Raw genomic sequence first — 14,332 nt, 5'->3', positions numbered from 1 at the left:
AGTACAGGCTTGGGACTCATCCTAAGTCCTAAGATTAATCTTAAATTAGGAAGAGTTTGGTGAAATCGACGGCAGGCCCCATTGCTGCAACGGAGAGGTTCAACCTGTTTAGGCTAGTACCGTGTTGAGCCAATGGCATGGCGTTTGCACACAAAAACAAACGCAACATTCAACAGGAACAACAGTGGCACAAAACACCCTGAAATTGTCAACTTACAACACAAGCATAACCCCCAAAATAGCCCTATAATATGGAGTAACTTACCCACTACTGATGACCGAAAGGTGAAGAATTATGGATGGTCTTGGAAGAGACAAAAACTGAAAAGAAGTTGGTATATCCATGAAGGATCGGCGTCACGTCGTCAGCTGTCAAACCTTCCTTCATTGTTATAAACCTGTCTCAGATTGAACTATGGAGGGCGCACTTCATAAACAAATCCACGTGCGACACCAAAAGTTATTTATTATTGGCTTTTGGACAGAACACTCCGCTTTCAGCGACCCCCCCCCCCCGCCCTTTTGAAATATATAAATTTAAGAGGGATGTAAATTGGTTGTAGTTCTCTAGTAAAGAACATGGGCCAATTTCATAGAGCTGCTAAGCACACACATTTTCTTAGCCTGAAATGTTGGCCTTCATAAAAACTAGACTTCCAACCAAAATGTCCCAGTGATTTTCAGGGTAAGCAAACAACAGCTGCATACCAGTGACGGGGAATATTAACTTACAAAAACAAAAAAACACAAAAAAAAAACCAAACAAACAAACAAACAAACAAACAAACAAACAAACAAACAAACAAACAAACAAACAAACAAACAAGCAAGCAAAAAACCACATTGTTATCAGTTGGGGCGTCATAGTGAGACATTTAATACTCTTTCTTATACAATTTTCCTCATTAAAATTGTTACTTTCGTTTATACCTTTTCAAAGGATTCACAATGAAATAACATCTTTGTACGATAAGCGATGGTGGCACTTTTTTTTGTCACGAGTTGCCCCAAACTTTGGGAAATACCAACTGTGAATTACAAGCAAAATTAAGGTCACAAAGGCACTGGACATTATTGGTAATTTCTCATAATTATTTTTAGCAGAAAAAGTAACTTGGTAATGAGCAATGGCGAGAGCTATTGATAGTATAAAACACTGTGAGAAGCGGCTTTCTCTGAAGTAACATAGTTTTTGAGAAGGAGGTTATTTCTCACTCAAATAATAAAATACTTTTGACAAGAAGCCTTTTTTGAAAGCACACAAATTTGTGCAACAAGGGTGTTTTTTCTTTCATTTATTCTCTTGCAACTTCAATGACCAATGGAGTCAAGATTTTCATTGATTTATTATTTCATGCATGTAATGGGATACAGAAAGTGAGGATACTGGTCTTTGATAAATTGCCAAAGGTCTCTAGTGCCTTTAAAACATGCAAATGTAATGCTTGAAAGAATTAATTTGACAAACGTATTTATTGAACAAGATTCAACCTTTACTAAAAATTCATCATGGCTTTGCCAACAATAACAGCACAAAGGTAGAAAACATTTTCTACATAAAACATTTTACAACATCTCTGGGATAGAAACTGAACGGTTTAACCCTGTGTAACCAGGGCCCAATTTCATAGAGCTGCTTAAGCATCAAAACTGCTAAGCTCAACAAAATTGGGTCCTAAGCTGAATTATGTGCTTAACAAATATCTGCTTAGCAAAATCGAGCAGGATCAAGTCACAAATGATACGCGGTGATAACAGTGTTACGATCAGTATGCTCTGATCATCTTCAGGAGACAATTTTGTGCTAATAGCATAGATAAGCGGGCTACCAGTCACATATTGTACATGTGACATAATATTTTACCTGGTAACCTTTATCTAGTAAGCATAAATGTTGTTGTGCTTAGATACTTTATGTGCTTAAGCAGCTCTTTTAACTCGGGTCTAGAACTATAAGCTCCGTGAACTAGATCGCTCTGCCTCGAAACATCAACAGTGAATATCATCTTTGTTCCCTTTTATTTTCATTTGTATAAGCAATACTCCAAGGCTGTGTAGAAATTTGCGGCTGCAGCTACGGCCACAGCTACGGCTAGTTTTATGTTTTAAAGGATATGACGCCCTAAGCAACAGTCGTAGATGCAATTAGGATACAACTCTAGATTAACATTCTCCTAAACAAACCTGGTTAATTGAATAACAGAGACAAATATAAACATTGCAGAAGTGCACAGCCACAAATATGTGTTACAATTTTTGTAGTGTGTCCATTTTATGAACAACAGTTTAAAACCACTAATGTAGCAGTTGTCTCAACTTTATTTAAATCGCTGAGTCAATGATGAATAGAAAGGGCTTGAGTTTTCTAACTGAACAATGGAGGCAACTTTAAACATTTCAGGCAGAAGTGCACAGCCACAATCATGTGTATACACGTTTTGTTCATGTCAATTTTAAGAACAACAGTTCTGTGTCAGCGATGAACAAAAAGGCCTTGAGTATTCTGAATACAAGATCTGCAAAGAGTTACCCAATATTTCCATTTTATGAACAACAGTTTGAAAAGCACTGATGTAGCAGCTACCTCAATGTTTCTTATACATACAATAATAATCGCTGTGTCAACGATGAACCAAAAGTTCTTGAGTTTGTCGAATACAAGATTTTGAAAGAGTTACTCAATATTTATCTGTTGTTCGTTTGGTGACTTAGTAACAGAAAGTGTACCTATGATTGTTGCTGTGCACACAGGCATCTCTAGTCAGCTAGAGTGGCCTCTCTCATGGGCCCTTTTCGAATCCACGACTTCGGCTATGGATTCAGCCTCAGGCTCCGTTCTCTTGTCTGAAGCCCTGAGCACTTATGCCAAGTACACACAATATTGTTCAAGAAACCGCGGGGCCAAGCTAGTCTGAGCCGTATCTGGAGCCGAAAGCCATGGTTTCGAAAAGGGCCATAGTCTCTGGAACACATCTTTGTAACAGCAAGTTTACCCATAGTTGTGGCTGTGCATAGAAGCGTCTTTAGTGTGCGTCTCTCATAGTCTCTGATACACGTAGAGATAGCCAAGGTCTTTAGGAGGGTGTTCGGACATTGCAACTTTTCGATCGTTGTAGATGACCCATCTAGAAACAAAAACAATATCAGAACTTTTGATCAATGAAAAGTTAACACTGGGTAGAAACTATGTATCAAAGATAAAGGAAAAGTGTATCTATTAAATCGATGCAGTATTACCCGCTACTAAAATATAGGATTGGTACTGCCTCTAGCCTTCGGACAATCTCGGTGGTCTAGTTGATAAGACAATGCTCTAGAATTGCAAAGATTTTAGTTCTCGAATTCCACTCGAGTACTGAGCCTGTGATTTGTTCACAGAACTCTGGAAAATACAGAGTATACAGTGCTAACACACATCGGTATAAGGTTAAAACCAAAACTAATATTGACAAATATATCTTTGGCTTTTTAAACCATTTGATTGCTTTAATCCTATATTATTCAATAAATTAACATGTGAAAATTTCATTTCAAAAGCTTTTGAGATGTCGTCTTAAATCTGGATTATGTCCACGCGGGAAAAATTAATCCGTAATTTAAAAACAAGTACACAATCTGAGAAATGTATAAATAAAATTAATAGAAATGTTGGGTACTGGTTTTGCACCAATGAATATGTATGATCTGCACACTGGAGACACACTCTCCTTGCCTGGGGTGCACGGAGACAATTCGGCACACTTAGATTGGGTATTGGTTTAGGATTTCCACACTCTACAAGCAAGGAGTCAAGGTTCTTCCCTTTGAAACTGTAAATATATTGTAACTCACCTTCCATCTTTGAAGATGTGGCAGACGTAATGACCACATGACGTTGACGTCCCCATGTGACTGATGAATGCTTTCAAACGATATTCTGAAATAAATACAAAAGTTATCTGATTTTAAGATTTAATTTTTGTTACTTAAAAAATAAAGTAAAACGTTTTTCCACTGTCTCACTTTGTGAAAATGGTACATCTACTATTTTTAAGAAAGAACTAGAAATGCTGCATAATTCTTAAAAAATAAATCTCGGCAGCCACTGCCAGAAACACCAGCACATTTTAATGAGATTGCACTGGTAAGGAGATTGTCTGGTACATCTCAAAACTTGTTCAGTTGTTACTATTATATCTCTTGGATTTATGTGGAAATTACGACAGAAAATATCAACTTTCCCATTATGATTACTAGTGCAGTATCTTGCCTGCCAAAATACTACAAGAATGTACAAGGTCACACTTATGGTAAACAAAGGTCACATGGTCATAGCATGTCAATATTTTAAAATAAAAAAAGCAGAAGGTTTCTCTTACTTCCTTCTCCATCATGGCATGTGGAGGCGGTTGGCTGGGCCGCAGCTTGCTCTGTTTCCATAGCAACAGGCTCATCAAGATGGCTGAAGATCCAGTCAGCGGCTCTCTCGATGTTATTGTCCTATTTAGGAAAAACCAAAAAAAAAACATGCAGTCATGCAGCGACTGAAAACCCAATCCACATACATAGTGCCCCCATCGGGATTGACACCAGGGTCCCAGATGTGGAATGTGATGCAAGAAACAACTAAGCCAGCCTGACCGCCCTAAGGTTGAATGTGATGCAAGAAACAACTAAGCCAGCCTGACCGCCCTAAGGTTGCAATCCTTTACTATCTCCTTTACAAGTCCAGAAGACGATATCCCATAAATAAAAATAAAAACTATCAAATCCGCATTTAAATGTCTCAAACTGCGCAGCTAAGTTGTAAGTACAACATTTTTCAGTCTGCTTCATTTGTAGCCTGAACATGTGACGTGTCACACTTCGAGGCTCGGGAATAATCTAGACACCGGCCGGCCAGCCAACGTATACATTCACCTTTGCCTTACATTCATTTCACATAGAGATACGCAGTCAAATTCTATGGTGGACGTGAAAGCAGTGTACTTTTTGGGGATCTATGGAACGCTCATGTCACTGCACATTTATCTAATGAAATCATTGTATGCAATGGAATCACTGGATCTGAGTGGCAGGGACCTGTCAGACAGAGGCCCAGTCTATTTCAATTGGGGAAAATGGCCTCTCCATAGTAAAACAGTAGAGGGTGCTTCACATCATAATAAATCACCCTGATTTTTAAAAGATACTCACAGTAGCTTTGAGAGCTCTCACTGCTTGTTCCTGGCTGAATCCCATACTAAGAATCATCGCAACGCCGTCCTCATTCACAACGAAATCAGACTTCTTCTTAGGACCGCTCAATTGCAGTGGTTCAGAAAAATCTGCAAAATAAACAACAAATACAGTCAGTACTGGTTCCTTTCCCATTAATTTGTTGTCTGAACCATACCGTTAGCTAGCTGAGGTATCCTTACCATTAGCCATCTGCATGACAGCACTTGTTCAGCATGCCATTATAGTTCTTTACGACCTGAGCCCACCAACTTACATGACTGTAGTTCTTTTTTACAAAACTATTTTGCCCCCACATATACCACTCAGATTAAAATAACGTGGACAAATTCACAACTTTACATCTTTTCATTTAGGTCCTTCACATTTTTACGCTGTGACCATTTGCTTTAGGTCCTTTAATATTTAATGATAGGACCATTTCCTTTAGCTCCTTCACAATTTTACACTACGACCGTTTAGCTTTAGGTCCTTCTACCGGGCAGCTAATAATTAAAGGTGGAGCCTGGACTCACCAGCATCCCCCATGTGTTGGAAGACCCAGTTCATAGCTGGCTCTACCCCTGTGTTCTTAGTGTGATAGACTGCCTTACGACAACCCTCTCTGGGGAATCCCATATCCTGAAGCTGCTTGACTGTCTCTTCATTTATCTCTGGCTCTGAAAAACAAATGAAGAAAAAGATATACAAACATGTCAAAAGACCTTCATCATGGTGCATCAAAAGACCTTCATCATGGTAACCAAACCGAAGCTGGCAGGAGAAATAATCACTTAACAAGACATGAACACACAGGTGTGTTGTCACATGAGCTTGTCATGTACATATGCATAGCCATAGTTGAATAATTGAACAAAATATACATGACAAGCATGATGCCTATATTTTAAAATTGCTGATGACGCAATCCACAAGGTCAAAGAGGTTGACCTCGACCTATTGGTTATGGGACTCTTACCTGGCTCTGGGGGACTGTCCCCTTCAGGTAGCTCCGCCTCCCCAGTTTGGAGTCCGTTACCACGGTAACTTCTCAGGTCAAGTTCGTCTGGCATGTCAACTGAAACATCTTTATCATAAAATGAAAAACCATCAATGAATCTACCACAGATATTCCTCCTTTAGTCTGGCTCATTCATCAACTTAATACTTTTCTCTCTCCTCTATCATTTCCTTTGTCTTCTGTGCTCCCCACCTCCTGTGGTCAAACAACAGCGCTCATATCCGTCACTCAGTGGCACTCAAGGTGCTGAAACATTCAGTATTTTCCTGCAAGGTATGTGGGACTACGTTTGAACTATCAGACCTACTCCTTCGAACCCTTCCTCTTTTCAATAAGTGCACTGGGTTCTTTTACATGCTTTACACAACCAAAAGGACCAACGGCTTTACGTCCCATCCAAAGGTCGAAGCAATGGTTTAAGTGTCTTGCTTCAGGACACAAGTATCACGACTTGGACTCGGACACACTCTGCTGACGAGAAACGACAGAGCTTGAGTCGGGTGCTCTTATCCAACGACATGTCTAATTAACAATAGAAGAAGTTCTTACCAAGTTTCTTGGGAACCCAGTTCTCAGACAAAGTAAACTTCTTGAGTTGGATGATCAGAAAATCTGGAAAAGTCGCCATTCTTGCTGTCCTGTGAAAATTGAAAACAATCTAATTTAATGTTGTCCCTAAATAAAAGTAATTTTTCTTTTGATATCATTTTTAAAAACTCAAATGTTTTTCACGTGACTCAGGAAAGTACTGAGTATAAAGTGATAACACCATCAGTGTATGGGTAAACAACCCAAATTAATATTCTTTAGCCCCGATGCAAATTTAACATCTCTTATATCAAATGTTCTTGGAATATCACTTCATCAAGTTATAAACCTCAGGGGAAACTTACTAAGTAAATTTAAAAATAATTTTGAGTTGAATAAAGACAAATCAACTAGAGTGGTATTTGAACTTGCTACCTCCGGATGGCGCACAATCAACTGAGCTATCTAGCCCTATGTTGGCAGTCATCCTATTTTGTAAATATTTGTGTTCGTGGGTGCCAGTCAGAAGCCATGCAACTGTTAACTGCCATGCAACCAGGGTTCACACCAATGTTTCTGATTTTACTTGATATTGAAATTAAAAACTCAAGGATCTGATAGTTTACCTTGTAGCAACAGACTTTGCCTTCAAGGCGGAACTGTAGAAGTCTTCAACCATCTCGGCTGCCATGTAGGCCTCTAGGCAGGCTGAGAGAGGGATGCTGGGTCGGACGAGCTCCTTGGGATCTAGGTGCTCCTTACGAGTTTCAAACTCCTTCTTCTTAGCTTCATACGCAGCAACTTCAACTGAAGATTATGATAATAATAGTAGTTAGTTTTTACATAGTGCTTTTCACTGGGCCTTAAATCATTCCTTTCATAAAGCCTGTAAGCACAAAAACTAGCCAAGAGCAGAAAAGAATTGCTTAACAGAAAAAGATCACCAGCTAAAATTCCAACAAGTTTACATTGTTGCGACTGGTGCCCACTCAATTTGTCCTTACCAAAGAATTAACAGTATTTTCTGCATAGAGGCTTAGTGGAGTTAGGCCCTTTATGAAATATCATAGGTAACAAATATTCTGCTAAGCTAAAATGAGGAGGATACTAGTTAAAGATGATACAAGTGCAATTGTATTTTGGCTGAAAATCTTATTCTGGTAAGCTTTATTTTGTTGTCCTTAGCTATTTTGTTGTGCTTAAAGTGAAGGTATAGGTTTGGTAATCACAAACTCCCTTCCTTGTCTTCTCTCCATTGGGTTTTGGGCTAGTACAGTGATTAAGTTTCTGAGAGCCATTTGCTTCACAACCAGAATAAATGAAAATGAAAAAAGGAGAGGACAAAACTAGTAATAGCTCACCTTGGTTGATGGCTGCTGCCAGTGGTATAGGTAACGGTAGGAGATAGTCTGATCGCTTCTTGTAGCGAACCTGACTCGATTGCACACATTGGATTCTTTCCTCAAGCTCAAACTTAAAACAGTCACAGGGGTTGACGGTACCGTAGCTGTTGCGCTGTCAAACAATGTACAAATAGTGGATGCGTATAATAGTAATAATAATAAGGTGTTATATAGACCATATTGAATATGACGTCACCGTTCAAATATCTGCCCAACAAGATGGCGTCTGTGTGCCTGTGCCTGGGTGTGTGCGTGCATGTGCCGTAGAAATCTAACCGGGAATGCTGCATGCTGCGTGCTTCATTGATGTACGCGTTTGGACGCGCATACTGTTTGACCTACAAGATGGCGACTTTCATAGAAAAAAAGGGGATTATTCAATACGGTCTATAGTGCATTTTATAATAGCTGTATCAATCAGCTTTACACTAGTGTCCTTGGCATTGGGTCAACAACATTCCTTTAATCTTTAGTCATTGAAATACACAAGACAAGCGGACTTGTCCGGTCCTGAATTATCTGGCCCGAGGCTGAAAACACTGGCTTTTGGCCTGCGGTCTAGTGTTAAATTCGAGCCATGACCCTACTCATTTCTTGCTAAGCAAAGCAATTTGCTAAGCAGAATTTTCTCCTTAACAAATTTGTGAAATTAGGCCCTGGATTCTGGGGTAAGCAGAGCCATGAAGTTCAAACCAACTGAGCAGGTCTTCTTAAGATGATAAGAGCTAGAATTTTGTCCCACCGGACGGACAAAAATTGGAACCAATTTAAAAAAAGAAATTGTATGCAAGTTAAAAGCCAGTCTTGGTATGGGGCTACAAGTAGAAAAAAATATCTAAAGTGGAATTGATATTCCTCTTAAAACAGTCTAGATTGTAGGATGGAGGGAGTGAGTTCCAAAGAGATGCAGTTCCAAAAGATTGAATACTCTTATCCAAGTATAAATACCTCAACGATATTGAAAAGATGCAGCAAGAATTCCTCTGCGTCTTGCTGCCGATTGGTGCAGAATTCCGGATGTCCGTGGCCAATCAGAGTCTTGAACATTCTAGGAGTAATTCCCTCCTGACTCTGTAAACCAAATAAATACAAGAATTATTATCATAATTATTTATAATACTAATAGGGTGTGTTGAGCTATTAGCTTACAAGTGTGAGTAAAGCTTACAGGGGATTGGTTCGTCATAATGGTCTTAGCCGGGTATCGAACCAGGGTCACATTGGTGAGAGGCAAGCACTTTATTTGCACTAGCCACCCTGCCACCCAGAAGTTAGGGAAGAAGAAAATTTGTCATAAATATTATATTATTTCAATGCTAAAGAGATTCTTTTGACTTACCAGTTCCTGAGGCTCTCCGCTCTCGTCAACATTCTTGGGTTCTTTGGAGTATTTGCCGGACTGCAGACCCTGACCAAGCTTAGCCCTGAGTCAATCAAAATAAAAAAAATTATACGACTAATCATGTTTACTGTCTTAGATTTAGGGTTGGGGCACTTAACCATTTCACAATTTGACCCATTTGTACAAGACTTTACTTAAACATAACTCGCAAATGGCTAATAACTGTCCACAATTGTGTTTCAAGGGCGAAAGTTTGGTTTGGTTTTTCTGCCATTTATAAATCATTGCTGAACAAGTTTACAGAGAAATATCTGTGAATTGTCAAGGGTTCTTACATCTGGATGTTAAAGTCTGACGTTGGATCTTGCACCGGGGAAGAAAAGATGGCTTCTGTCTGATTTGCATATCTGTCAAAAAAAAATGTCAAAAATCAGATTCCTGCAGAAAAATGGTAGCAAGAAATAACAAACCTGTGAAAATTAGGGCTTCATTTACCGATATCTGTTGATGAAATTCTATTAATTTGATTGAACACATCTAAACTTATATAGTATTAAAACGGTTTTGAAAAGGTATTCTTTGCCTTTAACCATCCATTCGAGTACTTACTTCTGAAGGAAATCTGGCATTGTGAACACAACCTGCATGACTGAATTCATGTAACAACTGAAAAACAAAATCATGAGAAGAAAAAAATAGTAAAAAAAAATACAACACTAATCACACTTCTAATACAGTACTTTTTCACGCACGAATGGGCATATCAAACTGCAACTTATTTAGTTTTGTGAAAGGTAGGCAGATCTAAGTTTGAATGACCATATTTATTACCAAGTAAGGTTTTATGCTAACAATAACAATTAACAAGTGTCCTGTTTTATTTATTGTTACTATCCAACTTACCTGTTACCGAGGTTCCTCATGCCGGTATAGCCCGGACCAAACAGTGGAGTAAGCTTGCTTCCTGCTTCCTGAATCACATCCCACTCTGCAATCTTGGAATTCAAATCAATCTCAAGCTCCGTCATCGTCTTGTCCGTCTGAAAGATTTTCAAAAGTTCAGAAAAAAATGTTTTATATCAATTTTTGTTTGGAATGTGGTTATATTATTTACTGTATCTCATGTCCAGAACAAACTGGCACCTGAACAAAGATATTGACATAATAGAGAAAACGCCAACATAAGGCTAGATAGCTCAGTTGGTAGAGCGCTGGCACGTTCTGTAAATTTGTGTTTGTTCCACCCCAAATCTTTCCCTTGTGAAGCTACGGACTCTCAGAACTTAATCACTGTACTAAAACAAACGATGTGGACTAGACCAAACTAACCTTTTCCATTATCATCATATTAATACCGAAGTGTGCTAGATGAGCAGCTAGCTTGGGATCATCCACCATATCATCTTCATCATATGAAAACACATCTGCAGAGGGAACCAAATGATACCTTAAAAAAGAGCAAAACAAAATCACAGGACCCAAGCCCCGGTGTTGTCAGCAGCAGAGTGTGGGTTCGATACCCGGTCATGTACGATAACGCCATCTTCATTACAGAGCGCCACCAGTGACATCAGCAGTGCATTTTCAATAATTGTTCCAAGGATCAAAAACGTTTGCGCGAATGGTTGTGATATATTTGCGCAAGTGGAACGCACCACTGACACATAAAGTAGAAGATATATCTCACCAGCGCCACTTGCTGTAATAGTTCCAAGCTTCACAGCCAGTGGATACTTCTTCTCCGCATAGTGCTCCAAAGCGTGATTGTTTCCTCCCGTGCAGTCAAAATACCGACGCCCACAGAGGATGGTTCCATCCGTCAAGTTCATCCAGAGATTATCAATGAGGTCACAGCGGCTGCACTTCCAGCCCTTAGGGGGGACCTTCACACCGTTGTCCAGTTGGAGAAGCTGTTCGGCATGCCTGAATTTTGTTTCAAGATAGACATGTGTTTGTAACGTTGGACTCAAAAAATTAATACAACCTATAGGGTGAAAAGGTGCTATACAAGGCCACTGTTGAAAATTATTAATGGTGGTCGGCTGGCCAAATATTATCAAAAGAGGGCGCTAAACACATTCACCATTGAAAGTGACAAGGTCAACCCTTCTACTGCTGTCTTCTCCTGTCCACTGTGGTTTTGAATGATAGATAAACTATGTACGCAATACCAGCATGCAATGTGGCATTATGGCTTATTGCATGTACATAGCACACAGTCAACCTTCCATAAAAAAGCTTAGTAAAACAGAAAGACTTCAATGAACAATTCTTGTGGACTACTGAATAACCTTTCGGACTACTAAACAGTTCGATTTGCTAATCTTGACCCAATTTCACAGGGCTGCTTTAGCACAACAAGCAGCTTAGCACAGCAAAATTATGCTTACCAGAATATGGTTACCAGTCAAAATGCCATGTCCATTTGACCATTTGTGCCTGGTATCCTACTCATATATGCCAAGCACAAACTTGTTGAGCAACATTATCTGCTTAAGCAGCGTTATGAAATTGGGCCCTTGTCAGGGAGCGAGATTAAACTTACTTAGAGATGACCCTTGCTTCTCCGTCCCACGCTGCTACCAGGTCCTGCCTGGACGCTGACTCTGCAGCCAGGATACCATCAACAACCTGCTGTATCTGAAACAGTAATAGAGGACCTGGTAAGTACAGGAAAATCTTGCTTAGCAAAAAACAGGTCACCAGCCAACATTCCATAAAGTTGACAGCAACTGGTGCCCTACTCAGTTTCTGCTTAGCAAAGAAATTTGTTGAGAAGTATTTTCTGCTAACCATCTTTATGAAATTGGCCCTATGAAATTAATACACTCACATTGTGACTGTTTCGATCATGTTGAGGACCTTTGTACATAAATCGCTTAACCCCTTTCATATCATAGACAACTTTAGTTGACTACAAAGCTGATTTTAGTCCAATGCACTCTGATACTTCACAGAGGCAAAGGAGGCGATTGCCTCTATGCCCCCTTGTCATTGCCTTGGTGCCCTTCAAATGCACCAGTACAGTTTCCTCATAGAGTGCCCTTTACCAAGGAGAAAATGCCTTGGTGCCCTTGCCCTTTCAAAAATGAAGCATACAGGCCTACTCGTACCCCCTCTTCTTTACCTGAATCACGATTTCAGTTAGTACCTTTATCGGGAGATCCGTGCAGGGCAATGGAATGACGACAAAGTCAGGCAAGATTACGACAGAGTGAGCTTCCTCATACTCATATTGGTTCTGATCCTCTACATCAAATCCACCCTCGACACCTGGTTCAAAAATCAAAATATCCAATTAATAATATCAGGCCTCTGGTAAGGGACACCTTAATGAAGAAAATGTAAATTTATTCAAAATGTTGAAGATTGGTTTATTTTCTGGGAACTTTCTGAAGAATCAGGGAGAGTCGAAAGCTCTGATAATGTTTTTTGAAGGGTCAAAACTGGCTAAATTAATGATGAAATGTTGGAACCAATTCTAGAGCTGGTTCTAACTTTTCATCTGGGTATTGAGGGTGATTGTTCTTACCTATTGCAAGTCTTGTTGGTTTGGCCTTGTCCTCGTCTTCTTGGGTCTTGGGCTTCTACAGACAAAAACATTTCAGATGATTTTCAAAATAACATTCAAAGAGATAACTGTAATTTATTTCATGGTGGTACAACAATGTGTTGTCCAAGATCAAAACTGTTCCCCTGCACCAAGAACATCGGCAACCTCTACCCCACGCCCGAGTTGACTCTGAAGCTGGACCCTGGCTACATCGGCAACCCCTACCCCATCAACAAATATGTTCAATCATTGATTACTAGCAACATGCTACACAACCAGGTCACACCGTGGTGCCCTGTTTTTTGATGTGAGGTGCCCCGTATGGAGGGAAATTACTGTGCCCCTTTATTAAGAGAGAAGTTCAAGAAAAGTTATCTTTTGCTACTCACTATTAGCATTCAGCTCTACAAATTGCTGGACAAATTGTTTCTCGCACAAACCTTTTTCTTAGTCGTCTTGAGATGAAGGTATACTTTGCAGCCTGTATGATGGAAATGGCGTAGCACATGATCCTTGCCAAAGCCAAGGAAAGTTTTCATACACACATAGAGACCTGTTTCACTCTCCTATAAAAATTATGAACGGAGAAGAAGGCGAAATTAGTTTTAATAATAATACTTCAGGTATGTCCTTGCATTGCATGTTATTTTTGAAACTATGTAATGTTTATCAACTTTAACTTTGTTATATACTGTATAACTATAAATAGTTGACATTAATACTTAAAGTTTATATAGTTCAGCAGTTCAGGGATTTCCTAGTCCAGAATCAAACAAATCATATGGCCAATCTACACTCTGCTTTAGACACATGAGTGGGGATATAGAGTAGAGACGTTAGTAATCGAGTCAGACTCAATCACTCGCTCAGCAGAGTGACTCAGCAAGCTCTCATTTCTCAGTCAGCTGTCAGATTCAGAAGAGTGATGACTGATGAGAGATGATCACACAAAGATTCTTCAGAAGAGCGATGGAAAAACAAAAGCGAGCATGCAAACGATTGGCTAAGGATAATTTCGACATTATAAAATCACCCTAAAGCTCGTTCAATCCATACTCTTAACATTAACTCACAGGATTATCAAAAGAAAATGCACATTCATCTTTAAAGATCTTGTCACCGCCAGTCGGAACTCGAACATCGTTCAGAAATTGCTGCAACATGAGCGCCGCCATCTTGATTATCAAACATCGTAAAATCACGCGAGATTTCACCAGATCCACTTGTTGCGATCGCTTCGTTAACAAGTGACCAATCAGAGAGGACGTCACTCAAAACCACATCAATCA

General features: G+C 39.5%; 1 protein-coding gene across 1 annotated transcript; it reads right to left on the bottom strand.

The window, feature by feature from the left end:
* Positions 1-1,373: 1,373 nt before the first annotated feature.
* On the bottom strand, positions 1,374-14,218 carry LOC117302387 (ubiquitin carboxyl-terminal hydrolase 5-like). Its single transcript, XM_033786317.1, has 21 exons — positions 14,117-14,218; positions 13,484-13,609; positions 13,023-13,077; positions 12,642-12,763; positions 12,036-12,130; positions 11,178-11,413; positions 10,820-10,914; positions 10,394-10,530; positions 10,100-10,156; positions 9,826-9,897; positions 9,488-9,572; positions 9,097-9,219; positions 8,107-8,260; positions 7,372-7,552; positions 6,767-6,855; positions 6,176-6,283; positions 5,733-5,876; positions 5,176-5,306; positions 4,359-4,479; positions 3,832-3,916; positions 1,374-3,125 (listed from the first exon to the last, which is right to left on the bottom strand). Exons 1-21 carry the CDS (start codon positions 14,216-14,218, stop codon positions 3,038-3,040), a joined length of 2,406 nt encoding a protein of 801 aa, XP_033642208.1. The 3' UTR covers positions 1,374-3,037.
* Positions 14,219-14,332: the final 114 nt, after the last annotated feature.

The sequence above is a fragment of the Asterias rubens genome, chromosome 18, assembly GCF_902459465.1.
Source record: "Asterias rubens chromosome 18, eAstRub1.3, whole genome shotgun sequence".
Lineage (NCBI taxonomy): Eukaryota > Metazoa > Echinodermata > Asteroidea > Forcipulatida > Asteriidae > Asterias > Asterias rubens.
This window is presented reverse-complemented; position numbering and strand designations above follow the sequence as displayed.